This window comes from Electrophorus electricus, chromosome 8, assembly GCF_041902795.1.
Source record: "Electrophorus electricus isolate QZ-2024a chromosome 8, ASM4190279v1, whole genome shotgun sequence".
Taxonomy (NCBI): domain Eukaryota; kingdom Metazoa; phylum Chordata; class Actinopteri; order Gymnotiformes; family Gymnotidae; genus Electrophorus; species Electrophorus electricus.
In genome coordinates this window covers 23,952,708-23,977,646 of record NC_137504.1, presented here as the reverse complement: position 1 = coordinate 23,977,646, position 24,939 = coordinate 23,952,708, and the positions used below count along the sequence as shown (strand labels likewise).

Here is a 24,939-nt window from a genome sequence, read left to right as displayed (position 1 = left end):
CCTTAAAAGTACTTCAAAATGAAAGTTTAGGGTTGTTGCCAATTAGAGTACAGGTCATGGCCTTGCTCCAATTCTCTACAATTATGAAGTCTCAAAAGTCATAGAGCAAAGGAATTGACCAATTAGTACATGATGCTTTTGTTTATTTACAGTTAAGTATCTTGCAATATTGACATAAGTTCGGAAACCATATTTTAGTTCATATCTGATAATTCAGTGTGCTCTGTACTACAAATATACTTCTCAAACAGCAACGTGGCAACATTATTACATTTATTACATTTATGTGACTAATGGACCTTAAACTTCGTTAGTATATTTAAGTATTCATGCATAGTTCTACGATGGACTGTAACTTTCAAAATAAAGTTTAACAAATACACGAATGCGGTCAGCCAAATACTTCCTTACATTCCGTTTTGTTGGAGAATTGAACAAACTTCTCAAAGTGTGAATGTGACTATTTTAACATAAAATTGAAGAAATTCCACAGAAACGTATACATAGATACAACTATTTGAACGTGATAACTCTTGGAGAATCAGCCTCTCACGGAAAAAACAGGACAAATACCTATACAAGGTTTAATCATTTCTCAAAAGTGGATAATTTTGCAGTAGACATGACTGCATGAGAAACTGGTGTCTTTATTTATTTTGTATTATTTATTGATTTTTTTTATTAGTTTGCAGCGTGATCGTGTGATTTTTTTCCCCTTTAAAATCATACTGGCTACCGTCACCCGCTCTCACAGGCCATGGTCTTAGTGGTCGCCGAATGAAGGCGCGTTTGTTTTTTCCACGGAAGTGACGAAGCCAATGTATCGATGGCGGCTCACTGTTCGCTTCTGGATATCCTCAGAATCAAATTTGATGGCGTCTGACCGGACTTTTCCCCCACTTTGCCACTTGTCTAAACTCTTGGTACTAACGTCGAATTTTGCAAGCTTAATTGTTGTCAATTCGTGGAGGTTTCCTCCACGGACAGATTGTCAACGGGCTTGCTAGCTTTGCTAGCGCATTAGCTAGCTAGCTAGCTAGCTGGCAAAGAAGAAAACATCAAGTTAACGTAGCAGGCTAGCTAGCTACATTTTATCCTGCCCTGTGCTAGCTAGCTAGCTAGCTTAGCTAGCGTTTCCCAAGAACTCTGTGCGTGGCCAACCACTTGGATATTTAAAAAATACGATTTTATTGTTCGTTTTATCTTGGCTGTTTAGTATTATTTGGAAGATGATAAGCAACGCCTAAAGACCTGAGGATTGTGTGCAAGTTTCTGTTGGAAACAACGACGTTGTTGGACTTGTCCGAGTAGCTTTACGCAAAGAAGGAAACTGCTAGCAAACTAGCTAGCTAGCATCTGCTATAGCCGGTATACTTGTCCGATTCGAGACTGTGGACACTAACGTTTGTTGGTGTTCCAATCAGTTCTATCATTTAACTTACTTTTGCACAGATCCCTATCTATCAACATGTTGAAGACGCGTCAATGTTTACTTGGGATTCGCACTTTTCTTGGAGTGACATCTAGAATATGGGGTTTCATTTTGTACATTCTCAGGAAGCATCTACGAACGGTGAGAGGAGCTAATCTGTGAACTAACATAAAATTCGATCTTGCAATGTCACAGAACCGTGTATTGTGAAGAAACATAATGAAGTAATTGCTTTACAAGTCCGTTAGATAGGTTAGCTAGCCAAATACACTAACTAGCTAGCTTGCTATTAAGTTTTGGCTTTCTCTAGCACTCTTCAGAGTGGTTGAAGTGACGTCCCTGGTAACTAATGTGTGCTGTGATTTGACTGCATTGAAATCTCTTGTTTTAAAGAATATACAACTGACGATAATGCCTCATCCAATTCACTGTTTTGATTCGCTTTGTTTTTATTACAAGGTTTTCCGTAGAAAGAGGGTATTCCTCTGTCATATGTATTCAGACTGTTACATTGTGCACATCACTCAGCAAATACGTCCTTGTTAATCTGTCTCTAATTTTATCTCGTCGTTATTGTGTTATCTCACTAATACAGTCAGTTGCTATAACTCTTTATGGAAACCCTAAAATAACGTATCAGTCCTTATGGGATTGGATCCTGTATATTACATGCTGCTAATATTTGTTAACACTAATCTTGCAGAGCTGTGTTTATCTCCCCCCATTTCACTTACATACCTGGACTATGCACTCTTGCAGGTCTAACTGACACAAGAGCAGCCAAAAGCTGATATTAGTATCTAGGGTAAGGTTTTGGCAGTTACAGTTGTCATTTATTTTGTCCTGCTTTTAGTGCTGATATAATTACGTTGTCCACATTTTAGGCCAGCTTCAGGTATGGCCCTTAAAAATGCAAGTAAATTGTTCATAGTTTAGCTGTTCTCCACCATGATGGGTTTACCCTCTAAGGCCAACTACCTTAGATTTACCACTCACTGCTTGTTGATTACTTAGGCTATTTGTGTTGTGCAGTGTGACAGTTGTGCATGTGCATTGAATTGACAGTACTCGCATGCCATGTATACAGGTCTTGATAAGGGCTCCACTGGTAAATGGCAATCAATGAATGACCTTTAGTTGTTTTATGTAACCACCCTAAAGTTGTGGAGGGATTTCTGGCAGTTTGGCTTGGTAGGAACTGCCTGAATCTTATTACTCAATCTGCTGTTGCTCCCAAATCCCAGTGAAGGCAGCAATGGAACTAGCACTTTAGGGTCTACGGGGAAATGCTGCCTGTTTTCAGCTTTCACACACTCAGTCTTCTCACAAGTGCCGCCTCCTAAGACTACTGTACGCATTCCAGTGACATATAGAGTGTAGTATGTACAGTTTGACATAGATGGGATTCCATGCCAGATGTAATTAGAACTAGAGCCTCATTAAAGACTGTAGTGCACTTCTCTCACGCACTGACATCCTTTGACAGCTGTAGAGGAGGGGCTATAAATAGTAGAATAGTGGCAATCAGGTGTGTGTGGGAAGCATTGGGGGTGGTCTGGAAGCATTTTGGATATATGGTGCAACCCCCCCCCCCAGGCTGGACTTCACACTAGACAAGAGCAATGGCGATAGCAGCAGGGGAATATGAGACTGGTCGAGAGGGAGATGCAAGGGGGGAAGAGAGGGAGAGAGGGGCTGCTGTGGAAATGGGCCAGATTTCCAGGGAGTCTCAGTCTAATCTGTGTGGAGAAACACATTACTGAGTATGACCATTAAGGACAAGAGTGATCTGATGCATCAGTGTGTAGTATGCTGCCGGCCTTTTGGAAGTAGTGTGTCCATTAACTTCTGCAAGTGTTTTTTTTGTTGTTGAAAGATTAGCCATTATTGTATTTTGTTGTTAAGTGTCATAGTTCCTTGTTTTTGCAATGTTCTTTTATCTCTCTCTCTCTCTCTCTCTCTGTCTTTTTTTGTGTCTCACACATCTCTTTTTCCACAGATAATCCAGTACCAAACAGTGCGTTATGACACTTTACCGCTGTCTCCTGCATCGCGAAACAGACTCAGTGAGTGTGAGGTCTTCCTCTTGTTACCGCACCCTCTGTGTCCTTTTGAGGCCAGGTGGCTGGACACCCTTTGCAGACCTTTAGAAGTCTAGTTCAGCATTTACCCCAGCACACATTAAGTTTGGGTGTTCACTGAAATCAGTTTTCAGTAGGGAACAACTCATTTGTATCGTGCTCATATTCCAAGACCTGGCTTGTGCTCTGAAGTTAAAGACTGTGGATACACATGGAGTTTCATGACTGCCCTAGTTGTGAATGCCTGGTTACACTGTGGTGAGTGATGGAGAGAATGCACTTGCAGATGGTCTATGTCAAAAGGACATACTGGTTGTGCTTCTCGATGTGTGTATAATGCTGTCGTTTGCCTTTGCTGGATTATTTGAGCGCACTGTGCTGTCTTGGGGGGTGGACATGGATGTGTAAAAGTTGAATTTGTTGTGGGGTGTGACAGTCAACTGTGTTGTGGTGGATGATTAGTGTGTGTGTGTGTGTGAGAGAGGGAGAGTGTGAACTGACTGTTGGGAGAGTGTGTTTGAGTGAGCTGATTGTGTAGGGAGTGTGTGAGAGCTGATTGTGTTACATGCTATGTGTAGATGCGGTGAAGAGGAAGATATTGGTATTGGATCTAGATGAGACTCTGATTCATTCCCACCATGATGGAGTGCTAAGGCCCACAGTAAGGCCTGGGACACCACCAGACTTCATCCTCAAGGTACACACACGCATGCATGCACGCACTTATAAACACATCTCCCTACAGTCATGCTCAAGGTCAAACATGTCAAACACACAGCTTCCCATACCAACCCTTAAAACATTTTACACACACTGTTGAAACTGATGGAAGCAGTGGTGTGTGCTGTTACATTTTTGTACAGAGCAAACCTGTATTGTGTTCGAATAAATACACAGAATATCTTTTAATGAATGCATAACTCTTCCAGCAGTCACTACCAGCAGGGCCATTGTCTCCTACTCATCCTCCTGTTCTGTGGCATTGAATCGCTCATTACTGACATGTGTTCAGAGAGAAGGTCCCCTGCTTACTAGCCTGACAGCAAATGAAAACAAATGTCCCAAGTCAGCATATCAAAAACCTTAACTGCTTGCTGTTTGTTTTAGCCAGCTATAGCCGTTGCCTGTAAGAAATGACTGTATAGTGTAGTGTTATTCCTCTCCAGAGCTGTAGCGTGTCCACACTGTTGATATTGTTGAATAAGGTCCACACAACCAAATGGATACACAGCTTCTTTCCAAGCCCTTCAGAAGCTGAATCGGGGAGATGCAAGCCTGTATGCCACTGGAACAGGGGAAATGCTGCCTGTAGACACAAATTAGGTTTTGCATGTCTGTTTTAGATTTAGATGTACAAATTAGACATGCGATAAATGCATGGTTCTACATTTGTAAGCATCGCTGTAATCTGGTGTTCTGATGATGGGTTTCTCTCTTTAGGTGGTAATAGACAAACATCCAGTGAGGTTTTTTGTCCATAAAAGGCCCCATGTAGACTTCTTCTTAGAAGTGGTAAGTGCATGCTCTCTCTGGGTATGTGTCTGTAGTGTTTATAAAGGATTGAGGAGGAAGATTTGTTTTATTAACTGACATTATAGTCTAAAATAATAAATTGTAGTTATTTTTAGCCAAATATGTGTGCTGATAAGTCCAGGCACATGGGAAGGGGAAGAGTGAACATGCCCATATTTTGATTTACCTCTGCAAGCCAGGTGAAAAACAGAGCCCAGATCTGGATAATCTTAAGTATATATAAGACTAATGCTGTATAAGCCTATGTTTATAAAAGACTACTTATAAGCCTAAGTAATCCTGTCATATTAGGTTAATAGTTATAGAAGCTAAAGTGTTGACTTACTCAGTTCACTGGCCATTTTGCACTGGCCTGATCACAGGATTGGACTGGGTATAATATGGTAATAGACTTATCCCCTCATTACCACTGTCATGGCAGTGCCTTTTTGGCAATTTCTTCCCACAAATTTGGATTTTGTTAAGTTCTTTCCAGTTTGCCTTGAACTGATTTCCCCAAATATATAGTAAATCGCCAGCTTCCCCATCTGTCAACTGACTGTTGTCACCGGTGGTGCTCTCTTCCATTTGGTTGTACCTCACTGCCTGTGTTGGCTGATTACAACAGTGATAAGCATGCATGTTTAACCCCCCCCCCCCGTGAATTACAAACTGACCATTCTCATTCAAGTCACAGCCACAAATTGGATACATATTTTATCTACGGTCACACAAGAAAGTAACTCAAATCTGATTTCAAAAGATCGGACTTCTGTGTGTACATAGACGTGAAAAAATCTGACCTATTTGAAAGACTTTCTCCTGGTAATGCGAAGGTAGCCTTAGAGTAATGGGTCAGTTTGTTATTACAGCGTAATGAAGGTGTAAAGTATATTGGTCTCTGTCTTTGAGGGCTGTGATTTAAATACTTCTGGACTATGGTGTTTCAGTATGTGCACTCTACTGGGTGTTTGCAGTAAATAAGAATAGTGAATACAAACAAATTTCGTTTCCTCTGTTTAATAAGGTGCAATGTGACCAAGGCTGGCTGCATGGTGCTTAATGCTAAAGTTAGATCTGTTTATGGACTCTGGGAGCTGCTGGTCCCCTTTGACATGCATGACATGGAGCGCATACCGAACAGTATGAACCTACAATAGGAAAAATGAGAGGTGACCTGTGTTGCCATTTTACACCTTGGGGGGGCAATGTTTAACATCTTAACTAATGACATGACATTTTGAAGGTCCAGGAGCACTCGCAAGACATGAGTCTTGCAGCTGTCCTGTGCAGCAGTGATTGTGAGCAATTGGTATGCAGCCAATGGCCAATCTGGGGGGGGGGGGGCTAGCAGCTAAATATCTGAGGACAGAATACTTAGCCTGTCCAAATTGTGTGTTGGAAGGAGCCTCATTGGGTCTGTTCTCTATAGCTGTGGGACTAAAGTGTGACCTGTCACAGCTTCATTCTCTCGAGTGTCTTGGAAGAGGCACCTGGCGGTGGGCATGGCATGTAGGCTGAGTGTCCTCTGTTTTTGTCTACTGTTTCTCAGGTGAGTCAGTGGTATGAGCTTGTGGTGTTTACAGCCAGTATGGAGATCTATGGTTCAGCGGTAGCAGACAAGCTGGACAACAACAGGGGCATTCTCAAACGGCGATACTACAGACAGGTAAACGCATTACCCGAGTCACTTCTGCACACTGATGTTCGGAGCAAGTGGGGGGGGGGGGGGAAACAAAACAAAGCATACTTAGCATGTTCATGGGAATTTCATGATGTTAAAAACATGATGCGTCTCTAGGTTTCATTTAAATAATAGGTTAATATTATTTACATAAGGTTGATATTGAATGACACACATTCATTACTCTGTGTTGGGTTGGATCTATCTTGTTTTTGTGTGTTTTTCTTCCCTTGCCTGTGCAGCATTGCACACTAGACCTGGGCAGTTACATAAAGGACCTGTCAGTAGTGCACAATGACCTCTCCAGTATAGTCATCCTGGACAACTCACCTGGAGCCTACCGCAGTCATCCAGGTAAACAGCTGTATTTATAAATGCCTGTATGCTTGTCTCTGCGTGTGTGTGCGCTTTATCTTATGTAGATGATTTCATGCAAGTTATTGTACAGGGGTGTTAATTGCATTGTCAGAGCTTTCGTTTTGCTTCCTTTTCTTGGTTAACCTTATTATTGGATGCAGGGGAAAAATGCATGTCTGTGATGTTCTTCTGGCCAATTTGCTTCAGAGGTGACCTTTAGATAAAAACTTTCCCTCCCTGCCACGTCCTCGGCATCTCAAACTTCACCCCATCCTTGAAGTTGAACAATTTCAATATTGCGGCTGAGGGTGGGACTGTCTCAGTAAGAGGAAACCAAAACCTCATAAATAGCTCAGAGTCCCACATCTCAACTACACAGGATATGATACAATTTCCCTATTACAACAATGCTCCCCATAACCAGTCCTGGTGCATAAATGTGGTCATAACAGATGGTTCTTGTTGAAAGCCAAGTGGTTTTTCTGAAATTACGCTTCAGAGTACTGAGAATTGTACTTTTCAGATAGAAACTTTTTGGATTACTGATCCAACATAAAAAAAACTAAAAATAAATCAAGAGATCCCTTGGTGTAGGCCTTTAGTATTTTTTTTTTATTCTGATCTTTTGTTTCAATCCCATATTATGCCACTTGATAAAGGTGACTTAGCTTCATAATATTGCCTGTCTCTGAGCTCTTCTCACTCTGAAAGATTCTGAAACCTGTGCTTTCATCTATATTATTGCAATTCCCTCCTCCTGGTGAATGTATGGGCACTTGTACTAATATATTTTATAATGAACTTCAGTGTGAGGACTGCAACATATAGAACATTATTGTTAATGTTAATAATAACATGAGCCAATTAAGAACTACTGGGTTGTTTTATTACTTAAAAACAATTGGAAATTTATGAATTTTTTTTTTTATATTAATTCATTTCATTATATTTAATTTTGTATTTATCTAATGCAGAATTTAGTCATGTTTAAGTGATAGAATGTGATGGTCTTTTAACTATCAAATGTAATGCCACTGCTTTATTAATTCTCATTGGATGTAGCTTGTCTAGTTTTACAGAGTCCGATTTTTGTTGTAAGCAACACAGTTTTTTGACCATGTACTTGGAATGTTTTTTTTTTTTTTTTCCTGTAAACATTTTTAAAAAGAAATTACATTGTCTTGTTGTTCGCGAAGACGTGTTTGCTAGACTCCAACCTGTGGTAGTACAATTGCCAAGAAGAATAATACAGAGAGCCATTACAACAACAACAACAACAATAATAATACTAATAATCAAAACCAAAGACACTGTACTGTGCACTGACACTGTACACAGTGGTCACATGTATCCAAATAGGACAATTGAAATTCTTCAATTCAAAAATCCTTCGTGCACTGTTCAGCCGTAGCATTAAAACCACCTACCTAATATTGTGTAGGCCCCCTTCATGCTGCCAAAACAGCTCTGACCCACTGAGGCATGAGTTCCACAAGACTTCTGTTGATGTTTGGTAGTATCTGGTACCAACGTTTTAGAGATGTTAGCAGCAGATCCTTTACTTCTTGTAAATTGCAAGGTGGGGCCTCCATAGATCAGACTTGTTTTCCAGCAATCCCACAGATACTCAATCAGATTGAGAACTGGGACATGGAGTCAACACATTGAACTTTGTTGTTGAACAATTTTTGCATGTGGGAGGGTGCATTGTCTAGGTAGGTGGTGAGTATCAATAGAGCAGTCACATTGCCTTCTTCCCATAGTGCATCCTTGTGCCATCTCTTCCTTCAATTCAAGTGACATACATGCACCTAGCCGTCCACGTGTAGTAAAAGGAAACATGATTCATCAGACTGGGCCACCTTCCATTGCCACATGGTCCAGTTATGATGCTCACGTACCCATTGTAGTTGCTTTTGGTGGTGAACAGAGGTCATCATGCGCACTCTGAACAGTCTGGAGCTTTGCAGCCCCTTACGGAGAAAGCTATGATGCAGTGTGACACCTTTCAACAGTAGCTCTTCTGTGGTATTCGATCAGACAGGCTAGCCTTCACTCCCCACATGCATCACTGAGCCTTGCACACTTATGACCCTGTCACCAGTTTTCCAGTTGTCCTTCCTTGGACAACTTTTGGTAGGTACTATCCACTGCATACTAAGAACACCCCACAAGACCTGCTAATTTGGAGATGCTTTGACCCAGTAGTTAAAGCAAATCCACTTTAAGAACTGATGGTTCATTTGCTTCCTAATATATCCCTCGACAAGTACCATTGTAACAAGATAATAGTATTCACTTTACTTGCGTCTTTTTAATATTGTGGCTGATCTTTGAGCCTTTACATAGTTACTGTACTATATGTCTAAGAATGTAAAATACTTTGCATTTACATTATTCTGCACATATTCATGATGTGAATTAATGTTTAAGAAAAAAAGGTGTTGTAAATTATTTCAGTGCAGTTCGATTTCAGGGTTTTTTATTACTATTTCTGTATCTTTTGTGTGAGTGGGTGGGTGTGTTGGTGTGTAAAATGAAATGGAGTAATGTTGTGTACAGAAACCCTTCTTTTGGTTCCAAAGAAGGGTCTGACTTATCAGCACAGAACATCTGACTACCTCTTTCTGATATCTTGAGTTAGTTTGACTTACTCAGTGTGTTTCTCTTTCACAGACAATGCAATACCTATAAAGTCTTGGTTTAGTGACCCAAGTGACACAGCGCTGCTAAACCTGCTTCCCATGCTGGATGCATTGAGGTATAGTATCCCATCTTGCATAATTTAAAGGTTTTCTGTGCTCAGCAAAATGTTTGTTTCCCTTAGTCTTGACTTAGATAATTGACTCTCTTTATATCTTATTTATTTGTTTGTGTGTTTGTATAATAGTATTTTTTTAAATTCCCAATTAATGTTTTATTTATTACTTGTAGGTCTTATCTTGCACATAATGCATGGGTGCAGTCACCGAAACAAATCCCTTGTATGTGTAACATGCTTAGCAAAATAAATTGATTCTGATTCTGAATCTAATTCTGGTCAGTCCCAAACCTAGAGACCTAGTTACTATTATAGTCCTCAGAAGCAGAAGTAATCAGTAGTAGTATTCATTTTGTATGCTTTTCTAATTGTTTTCAGCAGGAGAGTTGCATTTTGCTGACTGTTTTTGCCAACTCAAAGTTGAAAAAAGTTGAGTTTTAGGTGCCGTAAGCTTGTAATGAACTTGTAAGAGCATGCAATGTGTGTGTGTTTTTTTTTTTTGTTTGTTTTTTTTCCTGTGCTGCTTCCTGAATGGTTTCTTTCTCTCTCTCTCTCTCTCTCTCTCTCTCTCTCTCTCTCTCTGTTTCCCTCAATCTGCAGGTTCACCTCAGATGTCCGCTCCGTCCTCAGCCGAAATCTCCACCAGCACAGGCTCTGGTGATGGAGTCTAAAGGGCCCAGTCATCGTTCTGGACCCCATGTTTGGTTTTAGAAGTCTCCGCTCGCTAGCTGTTAGACTCTCCACTGCTGGAACTGTCACCCTCTTATTGTCATGTGACCTCTTGTCATCTGACTTCTGAGGAACTTCATCAGTAAGACTGGAGGGAGAGAGGAGAACAATGCACATGGTGGAGAAGCTTTTACACATACCCACACACACACATCAAGCAGAGAGGCCCGCTCTGTTTTAGTCTTGCTTTATTCTCTTTTTGTTTTTCTTTTGTGCAAAATGGAAACTGCCTTACAGTGGTGGACTGATGGGCATGCATGATAGAGTGTGAAAACATGGGAGAATGTTTGCATTTGTGCTGCATATTATGTGGTATTTTCCCCTCTTTGTAAAGAGTGAGATTGGTGAAGATCAGAGAGGACATACATAGCCAGCCAGTCTCTCCTTGTCCTTCGTCCTTTGCACTTCTCTTGCCTCCTGCCATCCATTTTCATAAATAGGCAAATGTGCAAAATGTCACCAGAAAGTACTCCTGTTATCTCTATTTGGTCAATTTACCCTTGTTTTGGATTTTAGCATATGTTGACTATATCCCTCATGATCTGTTTGCTGTGGTAGTCCATGTGGCTCCATGTGACTCCAATAACTGACACAACACATCAGAACTTGGCAGCAGAAGGGGTGGAATGAGTCAGCCATGCCCATGCTGTGGGGAGCAGTGTTCTGCATGTATAGTATGCAGTCAGTAAGAGAGCAGAGCCCACTTGTTCTCATTCTACCACTACTAGTTTTATTCTTTCCTCCTCTCTTCCTGCCTTACCCCAACCATCTCAGGTATTGGCTCACATGAATGGGGTTCGTGCTGTTGTGAGTGTAGGAGGTGTGTAAAGTATTGAGCTGTGAGTTTCATACAGTACTCTGTGGTGGTACTGACTGATTCAGAGACACGACCACAGCAAAAGCCACCAATTAAGCTAATGGTATTATTTAGTACGTCGAACTTTCTGGTTTGTGTGTGAAATCCTAAAAACAATGAATCCATCAGGTTGTATTATTATTATTATTATTATTTTTTTGTTTGTTTTTAAATTATTTTTTACTTTTGTTTTATTCTGTTAAACATGAATGTGCATCATACAGGCAGAACAGCAGGACTCCAGAATGGGACAAGGCGGAGCCTGTTGCTAGGCACATCTCCAATGCATTTTCCTCCATTTCATTTCTGGTTTTCATCCTCTTCAGGATGGCAGCTCCTCCCACGCAGCACCAGGATTCTAGTCATTCGCAACTGGAAGTATTTTTGTTCTGCACAGAGCTGTTATCAGGCCTTTCCAATGCAAAGACATGCACTTATTTGTCTGGTTTTTTTTTTGTATCATGGACTTATTTGATCAAAGTGGTCAAAAGAGTTATATACACTCTCCCTCTCTCTCATGTTGTATTGACCTGCTCTGCCTATTTGAACAACACAAAAACAAAGTGTGTGAACGCACAGTTTTCTGGGCCAGCTCCTCAGGTCTGTGCGTATTTCCAATAAAACTTGTCACCGTGGTTCAGGCACTTGGTTTGTGTAACTTTGCTTTTAAAAGTGCATTATGTCATTATTTTCCAATGAACAGCCATTATATTTGGAGCTACTGGCCTGGATGTGTCAGTGTTGTCTAAATATATTTTATTTATGGCTTACCTGGGGGTGCTCAGTGGATCAAAAACTGATATTTCAGAACTACAAAGAAACTAAATTTTTCGTCTTGACATGTAGTTTATAGAAAAATGTAAAAAAATAGTCAGTTTTACACTGCACTCGTGGTAAAAATGACTGCATTTAAAACAACTACTAAGAGAGCTCATTGCAAAGGAATTGGATTTTTAATAGTTGCTGTATGAGATTATTGATATATAGCTTGTATATAATTGTTTCCCCTTTAAAGCTAGTTGTAAGTAATACTGTCAGTGTACTTTATATCACATCAGACCTTTTCTGCTGTGGTAGCCGATATTCGGGCAATTGCGCAACATCGTCTCACAAACGTTTTCTTCTATTAACTAGTTACTTAACCCCCCACGTTGTTAATGACGCGTCCACATGTCACGCAGAGCACGCGGTCATTCATGAAGCAGATTAAACAAGTTCTTACGCAGGGACGTAGGCCTTCCTCTTTTCTGGGTTATTGGATATCCTTCCGCTTACGACGCAGTTATCTAAACCCAGCTAGTTTGTAAACATCCAGACGGAATCCGTCAGCGACCATCATCGACGACAAATTTCATCGGAGATTATATCTTCCAACCTTTAACCATGAAATTTATGTACAAAGAAGAGCACCCATTTGAGAAGAGACGGTCTGAGGGAGAGAAAATTAGAAAGAAATACCCGGACAGAGTGCCTGTGAGTCAGATCTGTTTTCGTCAGGCTAAACAGCTGGCCTCTTTTTGCGGACAATAATAGCCTATGTTAACCTAGCTTCCAGTCAACGACAAAACAAAATACAGTCGTAGCCTTAGTCGTTTAACGAAAATGCACGTTACGCGTCGCAACTTCACTCAGTCCTATGTCACTGATACCACAGTGTTGAGGATGGCTAGCGTTAGCTAACTAGCTAGATTACTGACTATAATTTGCTGATGGCTAACCGTTAGCTTAGCTAACTAACTAGATAGCCTTACCTTCGAACTCGCTTATAAGAAAACAAGTTTAAAAAATGAATCGAAGAGTAAAGAAGCGCAGTCTTGTCTGAACTGTGGTCAAATATTCATTTTCGTTAGCCGACTGCATTACATCACAACTCCTTGGTTGATCTGTATTAGTAATTTGATTAAGGAAAACGACCATTATCCAATGTATGATGCTGATCATTTGATTGGTGCCGATAGGGTAGGTACCGATTAAGCTTCACCAGTGTGTGGCTCAACATTGTATCTTGTTTATTTGGTATGTAGACTAACCTAAGCTTAATGACTGTCCATGCTCATGCCTTGAGTTGTATCTAAATGCTTATCATTTTTAATTATTACTTTTAGGTGATTGTTGAGAAAGCCCCTAAAGCCAGAATAGGCGATCTGGACAAGAAGAAATATCTTGTTCCATCTGACCTTACAGGTTGATATCCACACATTTTACATTAAGATTTTCAGCAAAAATTTAAATAAACAAATCTGTAGTAAGACTAAAATCAGGCCTGATAAATTGTGAATCTCACTACTATTGAACATCTGACAGTACCATATTAACATGTTATTGTGCCTAAAGTGGGACAGTTCTACTTCCTGATCCGAAAAAGGATCCACTTGAGGGCTGAAGATGCACTCTTCTTCTTTGTCAACAACGTCATTCCTCCCACTTCGGCCACCATGGGCCTCCTCTACCAGGTGCGACACTCTTAATCAGTTATTTTTACCATCACCTTATTCAGCATAATGTGTGCTTGACATTTCAGATAAATACATTTACTTATAGACTGCTAAAAGTGTAACAGTATTGTATGTCTTTCATGTCAGACTGGACTGTTTCTCTGTCACAGGAACACCACGAGGAGGACTTCTTCCTTTACATTGCATATAGTGACGAAAGTGTCTATGGGGAAAGGGTGACAGACGTGTAGCCCTTTCCCCCTCCCTATCACCAAACCACACTACGCACCCAGTAAAAAACTAAATAAAAAAGCAAAAATAAATCTACCTACCAGAATGTGTGCGTTGAAGGCACGTTCATACCCTCTCCTGCAGTGGAGTCCTATTTGTACTATGTGCTGCTTGAACAGACTCACTTTGCTTTTCCTCTTTTTAACACTCACTTTCTGTATCTGTTACTCTTGCTTTTATTTGTTTGGGTTTGGCATGTTTCTTTGCTTCAGCGGTGGTTTGCTGATCTCTCTGATAATTTAACCCTCCGGCCTCTGGCCCTTCTCTCTGTTTTTTGTTTTCCACTCATTTTGCTCTTAGAGCTTCTTAGCAATCAGACATTAGTAGAACTGGACTCCTACAATACAACATAAAATCCAATTATGTTATTTAAAAAAACCAACTTGTATACATGTACAATAATTTGACCACCCCTGTCCCTTTTTTTCCCCTAAGGGTGGATGTTTTGAACATCTAATTCATAGATTCAGTTCCTTGTGTTGCAGGAAATTGCTTATTTGTTTTGCATTTAAATTTTTTATTTTTTTTTTTTATGACAAAGGTCCTGTAATATATTGAGAAAGATATAGACCCATTTAGGGGGATGTACTTTTGACTTAAGAAATATACTTTTTTTTTTTTCTTTGCTCTTTCCAGTAGCTCAGTCCTGCAGCTATGTAAAAGCTTACTCTTGCAACCACTATAAACATCATGGAAATAATGTCTTGTGTCTCTTTTATATTTTAAGCAGTAGTATTTATATTTGCATAGAACTAGGAGATTATGGTACTGAAGTGATTTTTGAGGTCAAGAATCTTATAGAAGTTGTGGAGCCATTTTTGTCCAGGCTTTTTCTCCTTTCTTAGTAAGAACTGTCAGCAATCGTTCCACTCACTCGACTTTCTAGGTCATCTATGCCATTACATTCTAATGCTAACCTATAAGATGAAGAGCTAAACTAGTTTGCCATGTAGAATTTGGTGGTGAAAAGGTTGACATGAAATGGGCCGTCTCTCTGACGTCATAGGGACGCACCCTCGCCGGAAGTGCGACACCTAAATTCTTGGGCATTTTCTTTTTGGCAATAATTGACGTATAGGAAAACTAAACGCACCTTGTATAAGTGTTTTTTTTTTTTTTTAAATATATATGTATATCTGTCTCGGTAATAGAGTATCCTTAGACCTTCAAACAAGCTGAACATATAATCTCATAAGCGGACAAAAGTGCGTTCCAGGAAGATTCCACGATTTTATTTCCAAGACTTCAATTATAGCTAAACAGTTTTTTTTAGCAAGCTAGCTGGCTAAACTGTCACTGTAGCAACCTACTACTAGCTAGAAAGCTACATGTCAAGTTGCCGCATTGGAATAACCGGAGAGACGACCTCATAGTTTTCCTCCATCAACTTAAACTAACTATGCAAACATTTGTATATTTATTCGGCCATATTTGTGGAACCAAGACAAAGACCAGCTAGGTTGTTAACTTTAGTTCATGACATTGGCAAGTTGCTACCGGTTGTGGACTAGTAGCAACTAGCTAGCTGCACTGGTTCTCGAGGTAGCAGTTCGCCAATTATTTAGCTAAACAGCTAATTTTCAGTCGTAGTCTGTATTACTCTTTGAGATTGTGGTTATTAGAATTGACATGGTAAGTCGGTGATGTTGTGGACGCTAGAAAGAGCTTTAGAATTGTCTTTTGGCAGCTACGTGTTGTCTTTGTGCAGTGACGTAAGATACACATTGTAAACGTAAAAATAGTTGTAAATGTTTGTAAATCTACCAACTATCATGTCATCACTTATTGGAATTTCCTGTAGCATTCTGTATTAGCGTTACTAGTTTACTCGTTTTTATAATAAACTGTTTTAACCATTAACTTCTTTCATTAAATTTACTCCTCCATCATTGCTGCATCTAGTAGCTACCCAAATTTGTGAAAACGTTTTGTAGGTAACGTTTCCCTCGTGTTACTTCTTGTTAGGACACTCTGACGTCTCTTGAAAATGTTTCCTTCCTCTGTTTATGCCCGCAGCTGGCACCACCAATCCCAACCATCATGCCTGCGCTTCTGGAGAGGCCCAAGTTGTCCAATGCCATGGCGCGTGCCTTACACAAGCATATCATGCGTGAGAGGGAGAGGAAGAGGCAGGGTGAGCAAAGAAATACTCTCAGTACCCATTTTACCTTCAATGCTTAGGACAGAGACAACATAACTAATGAGATTCTTAAAGTGGTGGCAGAACCTTTTTGGCTTTGCATTGTTAAAGGCTTTTAGTCTACAGCAGTGAACTGAATCAAGTGTAGCATGTGTGAATTCACCATGCCCACTGTTAGCAAACCACTGCCACAGCTTGCAGCATTCCTAAGGTTGGAAGTTACTGTGCTTGTGTTGAGGTGCGTCATGTACAACAGCTAATTAAGTACAGGTGTGTGTGTGTATATATATATATATATATATATATATATATATATATATATATATATATATATATGCACCTTAATATGATGTATAGCAGTATACCACCTCCAGGGTTCCTGACCTCAGTCCTAGCAATTCTCAGGATTACTCTGTCTGCATGTTCTGACTCATAGAGGAAGAAGAGGTTGATAAAATGATGGAGCAAAAACTCAAGGAAGAAGAAGAGAGGAAGAGAAAGAAAGAAATGGAGGAAAGGATGTCCTTAGAGGAGACCAAAGAGCAGGTGAGAGGAGAAGAGGAAGTCCTTAGACTGTGCATACGCACACACTTCCAGTTCATCAGAAACATTTATTTATTAGAACAGTTTTGTAGGTATACACTTAGACATTGTAGCCTGGCTGTAGATATACACTTAGAGATTATAACCTGTTTGTAGGTGTACACTTGGAGGCTATAGCCTGGCAGTTGTCATTCACAATTTCTGCCGTACACTATATTTCATGAAATATGATTTTCATCTAAGCTGAATTGCTAGTTCATAGTAGGAATGTCCAATAAGACTGTTTCTTACTTTTACAATTTTGACTTCTGGATAAGGGAGAAATCCTGTGTTGTAAAATCCTGTCACACACACACACAGTGGAGGACCCCATACTCAACACTCTCTCTCCACCTTCCGCACGCCGATCTCATTCTCAGATCATGAAGATGGGCGAGAAGTTGCAGGGTCTGCAGGAGGAGAAGCACCAGCTCTTCCTGCAGCTGAAGAAGGTCCTGCATGAGGAGGAGAAGCGCAGGAGGAAAGAACAAAGGTAAAGAACGCACACACACACACACACAGATAGACAGACAGTCACACAAACACAGTCACACACTTTCACACACACATATAGTCATATACACACTGACACACATATGGTCAAACATACACTGACACATAAATACACACAACATTCTTAGCTGAGTAGTCTTTTCGTGCAGTAGCATAGACTCCTCTGCTGGGCATTTTAGTAAGTTAGGTGTCACACTGATTCCCCTGGGGCACTTCAGTAGTGAATATTTGTGTTTTCATCGGGTCAGTCAGGTGCATTAGAGCCCGTAAACCATATAGCTTAGCTGCACATGCCCTTTGGTCTGGCCTGTGTAACGTGTTTCCATGGTCCTGGCAGTGACATGACTACCCTGGCACCCACTGCGTACCAGCCCAGCATGGCCATCCATTCAGGGCAGCACCTGCTCAGCATGCAGGGTGAGTGATGCCCGGAGACATGACTGCTGCTCTCGCACTTACAGCTGTACTACTGAATCCGACCATAGGATGACGATGGAAGACAGTTGTAGTAATGTATAGGTTTAGCACTGGGCTAGATGGATCGAACCACTGGAGGATAAAGGATAAAGGGGACATGTACTACTGTATAGCTTTAGTCAGACACTGGGCTGAATGGGTTACCCACACCGACAATTTTTTAAATACGTAAAAATACATCAGAGGCATCACTGATGATCATTGCTTTAATTTTTTCCCCTCTCTCTCTTGTTTGCGTTCCCTGCCTCCCCGCCCCCACCCAGCAAGTCCGGTGAGTCATGGTCGTCCAGCAGCTCTGCTGGGTGAGCGCAGTAACCAGCTGTTCCAGTCTCCTGTCATCTCTGTGAGTTGCACCTCTTTGCCTGAGCACTGTAGCTTTGCACTTCTGTCCTGTTGCCCTTTTGCATTGTCATGGTACTTGTAATAACATTAAAAATAAAAATAAATAATAACACCAATCTCATAACTGCAAATTCACAGGTATTCATGCTTTCCTATGAATAGTTACAAATGTTGAGCTAGGGACATTAACTGAAGTTGTAACTTCATTCACATGAAACCTTGTGTGAAATTATAATTGCAGTAAATTCTCATGAAATGGTGCCAAAAGTGGTTCCTAAAATGCCTTCTTGCTGATGTTAGCTGAACTGAGTGGAGTAGAGCATGCTTTACACTTTAGCAATCATCCCCTGCTTCCATCTACTAACCAATCACAGCAAGCGAAATGAACCGTGGTGGTATGTGGTTGGTCAGATTTGAGGGGTGTGGATAGGCGGCGCTTTTTTCTGGATGACTCAACAGTCCCCCCCCCCCCCCCCACACACACACACAAGTAGCTTAAAGGAGTGCTGGATCAGCTCATCAAGCCTCAAAACCACACTTGTATGCAGCAAAAATTCCCCTTAATGTCAGTGAGAAGCTTCACATAAATGCCTGAGATTTTTTTGGAAAGGAAGAAAAGACTCAGAACTTGAAAGAAGTTCAAAGTTTCTACATTAGGCCTAACGTATGAAGAGACCAGCAAATATTCTGTGGCAGTATGCCTTGGGTTGTCAGTGTATTCACAGATGCTTTTACATATCTCTTAATTAGACATAGCTGGATTACTGTAGTATCTATGTGTGTTGTCTCATTCCTCTTGTGAACTCTCTGTAAATGTGCTCCATTCAGTTCATGTAAATGTGCTCCATTCAGTTTTAAACATTGTTCATTGTGATGTGTAAGTTCAACAGCCTGTATGTCTGAGGATTTCTATAAAAGTGTGCATGTGTGTGCATTTGTACAAGTCTCTCTTCACTTTTTCCTGCTCTTATTACTTGGGAGTCTGGGTTGCAGGTGTGGGGGTATCTTTGTGAGGAATTACTGATCTGGGTGACTCTCTTGCCTTGCAGAGTCGTCATTACCAGTCCCAGGCGGGGTACAGCACGCCTGGAGCAGAGCACGGGCAGTACTCCGGAACGCAGCCGGGTCATGGGCCCTACGGGGTCACGCAGCCCCAGCATGCCTCGGCCTTCCCCTCTACCCAGCCTGTCCCTGTGAGCTACGCCAGCAGTGCCCAGATCAGAGGTGCGCACCCCCCTCACCCCCCACCCTCTGGAGGCCAAGTCAGAATAAGCACATGGCCACAATTTAAAAATGAAACACCAAAGTGATCATACTGGGTCAGATTAGCTTGGCTCAGTATTGTAATGTCACTAACCCTGAATAGAAGCTAATGGCCCCTAGCGAGCATGTCAGCTGCATAAGTAGTGTTTCCTTTTTTATCTTAAATCTTATAAAGTGTGTTAAGTTATGGAATTCTTCTAAAATGTGTAAGTTGGCATGTGTTTCAGTGTATAAGTTGGTGTATATCTAAGCATGTATTGGTAGGTGTGTACCCGAGTGCTTCTCTTTCACTCTTCTGGTTCTAGGTGCGCCAACATTCCAGGCCATGCAGTACCTACCACATCAGCAACAGGGCTACACAGTACCCAGCCACTTCCCTTCTCAGACAGGTATGGGTGTGGAGGAGGAGGTGGGTGGTTGTGTGGGTGTAACCGGGTAGGTTGGGTTCGGTTCATACCTTTCTTCCATTTGTCTGTCCTGAGACGAGTCTTTCTCTTTCTCCCTGTATGTCCTCTTTATTAATATTTTTCACTGTAGGTTTTATTCCCAGTGCTGGAATCCCCCTACAGAAGCAGTTGGAACATGCCAACCAGCAGTCTGGCTTTACTGATTCTGTGAGTATTAATAAGGATGAGTCCAAAATACTTCATTCACAGGGGTGATTTATTGGCTGAAAATGTATCTGAGATAATATCTAAATGATGTAAATACCTAAATAATCTGAAAACCTGTCTAGCTAATACCTTACTAGCTAAGACCTGGACTGTTCTGATCATGGAAAACCTGAAAAAAAAACCTGCTCATTCATGCAAGTCGTGTAGGGTTATGAATGTCCATGGAATTGTATTCAGAAAGTATAAACTGTGTGTGTGTGTGTGTGTGTGTGTGCGTGCGCGCATGCGCACGTATGTGCTTGCTTGTGCAGAGCAACTTAAGGACCATTCATTCTCAGGCTCTCCATACCAGTGCTACAGGTTTGCTGCCCACCCCCTCCATCGCTGTCCAGATCCCCCCCACCAAGGTGAGAGAGCCTTGCCCTTTCACCACACAGCCCAGCTGCTGTATTACGTCCACGCTCAGTCAGACCACTGCCACCTTCCAGTACATCTGAGCTCCATTACCAGACCCTTACCTGCTGCCCCTCACTCTTATCCACTGGTCACTGTGCTCAGGGGATTTCTGAACACAGACCTGCTATGCTTTTAGCATCATTTAGCTGTAATGTTTAGGTTCTCGGCCTAGCCTGTAAGGACCCTGTTTGGTCCAATGCTTTTATTTTATTCCAGCTGCAGCATACCAGTTCCAGGTAAGGGTTGAGGGAGCATGGACCATCTGCTTTAACCATTACCACCTGCTTAATTTAATCTATAAATAAGTACAAAATTGCAATAATATTATGGGGGACTTTTTCAACCAATGTAGTCACTTTCTGTCTTTGAAGGCTGAATATGCCTGCTATTTTACAAAATTGTCTATTAAAAATTTGCTTTACACACCAATATTTAGCAATATACATGTGTGTGTGTGTGTGTGTGTGTGTGTGTGTGTGTGTGTGTGTGTGTGTATAAAAAAAAATCAGTACTTATGAATGTTTACATATAAATGCATTGGCGTTTAAATGAAATTAATTAACATTTATGCATGGTTCAAGAATATGGATTTTGTGTGAAATGGCTTCCAGTACTTGGAGACAATTGTGTAAATTTGATGTTTTGTCAAGCCATTCCTTTAATCAGTGTAATAAGGGTAAGGGTAATGACAGAGCATTGTGTGAGGGAGCTCCTGTTGCCAGTAACATAACATATAACAACCACAATAATATTGTCCTTTGCTGTTCCATTCTACTCTTTTTAAACAAACCGTCAGTCCACTTGACATTGTTCTTTTGTTATCCCCCCCCCCCCTTTGCTTTTTGATTAGACTGGCTTGCCATACGCCCACCCGCCCAGGCCTGCCTCCCCTGGGGCATTCACCCATGGAACCTCAACACAGCCTCCGCATGCGGTGAGTCCTGCTGCCCAGCCTACCACATTGCTTCCTGTGGGAAGTGAGAGACTATGGTGTAGGCCAGGCTGGAGCTCTCAGCAGTTACTCAACAATAGTGATGTACAGTCAGGCCCTTCTAACCTGGCAGAGAAGAGGTAGCACAAAAGTGGATGGAAAAAAATATGAACATATTTTTTTTTAAGTCAATTAAACAAAATCAACCTGTTCATATAGGGTACTTATTCATGATGGTAGGGAAGGTTTCTGTCCAAGTCATACTAATCAAAACTGCTCATTACTGTGGCTGCAGGAACTCGCAGCTGTGTACATGCCTATGTGCCACTTCTGATAATGTTCTGTAATGTACGTCTATTACCAAAATGACAGAAAATCTGATCAGTGAAATTAGGGGTGTAACAATGAATTGAGACATGATTCATCATGATATAGAAATGTGACAATGTGCATCATGGTGATGGACTTCATCACGTTCTGTTTATTTTGCTATCTAATGCAGTTGCATTGTTTGAACACTAGAGGTTGCATGTGTCCTATGGCAAAGCTATTGACAATAGCACATTTTAATACTATAGCATGTTTTATAAATTAATGTTCCTTGAATTTTCTTTGTATTTTATTTTAATTGCAGGGGAGTAAAAATTCTTGTTTAATATTTGCACGGTATTTTACATTGTTCATGCTTCAGAAATACAGTACATTTCATTTATAATTGTAAACTGATCCTAATTTCTTTTAATTGACGGGAACTAAAGATTCTGTTTTGTTTTAAAAATGTATACGGGGGGAAGCATTTTTTTTTTGCATTGTTCTACACTTACTAATTTAGTTTTGAATATTGTGAGAAAATCATATCATGAATCCAGTATTGTGAATGGTATCGAAGCATGAGCAGGTTGTATCGTTACATCCCTAAATGTAATTTATTATTTTCACTACAGGGACTGTCCTCCTCAGCATTCTGAGGGGGCGCAAGCCTTATTAGTGAAACACCACTGTCTATGTTCATGCCACCTAACCTGCTAACGTCAAATGCAGTGTAAAAGTCAGACAGACATTGTGGCAAATGTAATTCAAAAGCCTTTTTCAAGGCCACCACTCAGTGAAAATCTCACAGTAATTCAGGTCAAAGTCAGCCAACTCCATTTTAAAAGATTTATAAAAGTTATCCAGAAAGGAAAAATTTCTGTGCCTATGCAATTTCTGTAAGCTGAAATGTGTGCTTGGCTAACAACTAGCCGTACCCACTTTCTGCACTGCATGCTGCTGCATAGCAATCGTATGTAAGCCTTCAGGCAGGCAACGTGTGTGTGTGTGTGTGTGTGTGTGTGTGTGTGTGTGTGTGTGTGTGTGTGTGTGTGTGTGTGTGTGTGTGTGTGTGTGTGTGCGCAGCTAGCTTTGTCTAAGCAGTTATGTAGTTTCAGCGTCTTAGAAATCTGTTTCCTGTGTGCCACGAATGCAGTACATTTTGTTGAGAGTTTCTTGAAACAGAACCGACTCATTGTGTGTCCTTCTCTCTTGTCCAGCAGGCCACATTTCAGAGCTCTTCACAGCCACCCTCACGCCACGCTTACCTTCCTCACAGCCAATCTGGACAGAGGTTCTATCACCATAGCAAATAGGCAGCCAGCTGGTTGCATGATGTAGGGCATGGTGACAAAGTTCTGTGGTTTGTTTTGGGTTGACTCACTTGACCTTGAGCACATTAATATTGCACACAAGCTGTATTTTATCATAAAGAAAGTGCATGAACGTTAGTATCATAAGCATGGGGACATCGTTTTGCTTTTTTCTTCAATCAGTAACCGTCGCTACAGAAGCACAGGGTAGGCCTTCATAAGCCATTATTTGCAAAGTGAGCTTATTTGATGTTCTAGTCTTGTAGGATATGCAACGGTTGTGCCAAATGAGAATATACTCACAATGACAGTACATGAGATGTATAAAACAAAAGGAAGTTATACAGTTTTGTGGTACATCAGTTATAGGCATTCAACTCTGCATATTTTGAACCACATGTCATGTAACATTTATAGTTTCCTGAAATTGAACACTGCTGTTTTTGTTTTTTTTCCTCATCTTTCTAATTTTTAGAATTGTGTGCTTAAACTCGCTCTCAGGGCACAGCGTATACATGCTGACAGATGCTCCCCTAAACTCAGAACACACACTTCACAATGCAGACAAGGGGAAGAATTATTTTCCTATTTTCCTAAAACGCTCATTTTAAAATGTGATATTTTTAACTGAATTTGACAAAATTGCACTTAAAAAATGAGAACAGATCTTATACACGGTAATAAATTATGAGGAAATATAACACATTTTGCTCCTTGACTCTGAAATAACTATAATATATAGTTCTAGTGGACAAGCCTGAGACAGATGCATTTTACCTTTTTCAAGACATTAGAATTGCAACAAAAGCAATCCTATTGTCTTGTGCAAAGTTAAACACTGCAGATAATTAATAATAGTTGACCAACTATTTAATGTTGATCTTATTCCATCTCAGTGCATGTTAATTGAAACTGGATGTGTGGGTATATATGTGAATCTCTCCTATACTCAGTATATCTGAGCAACACGCTCATCAAAATCAAATAAATCAGCCTGTCTGTACGAATGTTGTCAACGTCTGTACAAGTGTCATGTCTCTCTGACTTTCTTCAAAAGGACCCGTCCTTTTGCTGCCATGAGATTTTAGGTTAGTGGTCAAGGAAGCATGGGTTTACACTCATGAGTCCTGGTCATCAAAGCATTCTGTTGTGTGCGTCACACGGTGCCTATTAACCAAGAAAACCCAGATGTGATGACTTAAGTTAATCAGAAATCCTCCAATGTAAACACTACTTATAGGAGTCAAATTTAAATTCAAGCTGCTGAGTGCAAACCTGATTTCTAAAATGTCATATCTTTGTAATGGTGCTTGAAATCCATGTGGTTAGTGTGGCATCTCTCTGCCCAGGCAGCCAGTCTCCTGATGGTGAATTAGCTGTGATCTGCAACTGCATGTGTCTGCTGGGAATTAGAATGCCACACACACTTCTTTTTTTCTCTCTCAATTTCTAAATCTTCCATTGTGAGAGAACCTGCTTAGACTTAAAGCAGGAAGGCAAAAAACACATTTAAAAAGATGGTAATCAGATTTTAAAAATAAATAAATTATATATATATATATATATATATATATATATATAGAGAGAGAGAGAGAGAGAGAGAGAGAGAGAGAGAGAGAGAGAGAGAGAGAGAGAGAGAGATATATATAGAGAGATATATATATATATATAGAGAGAGAGAGAGAGATATATATAGAGAGAGAGATATATATATAGAGAGATATATATATATATATATAGAGAGAGAGAGAGAGAGATAGATAGATCGATAGATATAGATAGATATACATAGATATATATAGATATAGATAGATAGATAGATATAGATTTTTAAAAATCTGAAAAATCTGTCAGTTTGTAA

General features: G+C 40.5%; 3 protein-coding genes across 9 annotated transcripts; all 3 read left to right on the top strand.

Moving 5' to 3' along the window:
- The first annotated feature begins 797 nt into the window (after positions 1–797).
- Positions 798–12,057, top strand: ctdnep1a (CTD nuclear envelope phosphatase 1a). 3 transcript variants are annotated; one of them, XM_026998553.3, is made up of 9 exons: positions 806–923; positions 1,453–1,573; positions 3,432–3,498; positions 4,092–4,210; positions 4,954–5,025; positions 6,578–6,694; positions 6,952–7,063; positions 9,743–9,827; positions 10,428–12,057. In XM_026998553.3, exons 2-9 carry the CDS (start codon positions 1,469–1,471, stop codon positions 10,486–10,488), a joined length of 738 nt encoding a protein of 245 aa, XP_026854354.1. In that variant the 5' UTR covers positions 806–923; positions 1,453–1,468; the 3' UTR covers positions 10,489–12,057. The 3 variants fall into 3 exon arrangements, with proteins under 3 accessions (XP_081575103.1, XP_026854353.1, XP_026854354.1); XM_026998552.3 differs by having other exon boundaries at positions 800–1,573; XM_081718977.1 differs by lacking the exon at positions 4,954–5,025 and having other exon boundaries at positions 798–1,573.
- Positions 12,058–12,615: 558 nt separating this feature from the next.
- gabarapa (GABA(A) receptor-associated protein a) lies at positions 12,616–14,838 on the top strand. 2 transcript variants are annotated; one of them, XM_081718978.1, is made up of 4 exons: positions 12,616–12,885; positions 13,518–13,596; positions 13,747–13,865; positions 13,995–14,838. In XM_081718978.1, exons 1-4 carry the CDS (start codon positions 12,796–12,798, stop codon positions 14,085–14,087), a joined length of 381 nt encoding a protein of 126 aa, XP_081575104.1. In that variant the 5' UTR covers positions 12,616–12,795; the 3' UTR covers positions 14,088–14,838. The 2 variants fall into 2 exon arrangements, with proteins under 2 accessions (XP_081575104.1, XP_026854288.1); XM_026998487.3 differs by having other exon boundaries at positions 12,627–12,885; positions 14,018–14,838.
- A 146-nt stretch (positions 14,839–14,984) lies between these two features.
- gps2 (G protein pathway suppressor 2) lies at positions 14,985–24,094 on the top strand. 4 transcript variants are annotated; one of them, XM_035527174.2, is made up of 12 exons: positions 14,985–15,343; positions 16,155–16,272; positions 16,715–16,824; positions 17,241–17,353; positions 17,711–17,790; positions 18,114–18,193; positions 19,242–19,416; positions 19,761–19,844; positions 19,993–20,069; positions 20,381–20,476; positions 21,376–21,459; positions 22,986–24,094. In XM_035527174.2, exons 2-12 carry the CDS (start codon positions 16,179–16,181, stop codon positions 23,079–23,081), a joined length of 1,089 nt encoding a protein of 362 aa, XP_035383067.1. In that variant the 5' UTR covers positions 14,985–15,343; positions 16,155–16,178; the 3' UTR covers positions 23,082–24,094. The 4 variants fall into 4 exon arrangements, with proteins under 4 accessions (XP_035383067.1, XP_081575102.1, XP_035383066.1 ...); XM_081718976.1 differs by having other exon boundaries at positions 14,985–15,597; XM_035527173.2 differs by having other exon boundaries at positions 14,985–15,770; positions 22,989–24,094.
- The last annotated feature ends 845 nt before the right edge of the window (positions 24,095–24,939 follow it).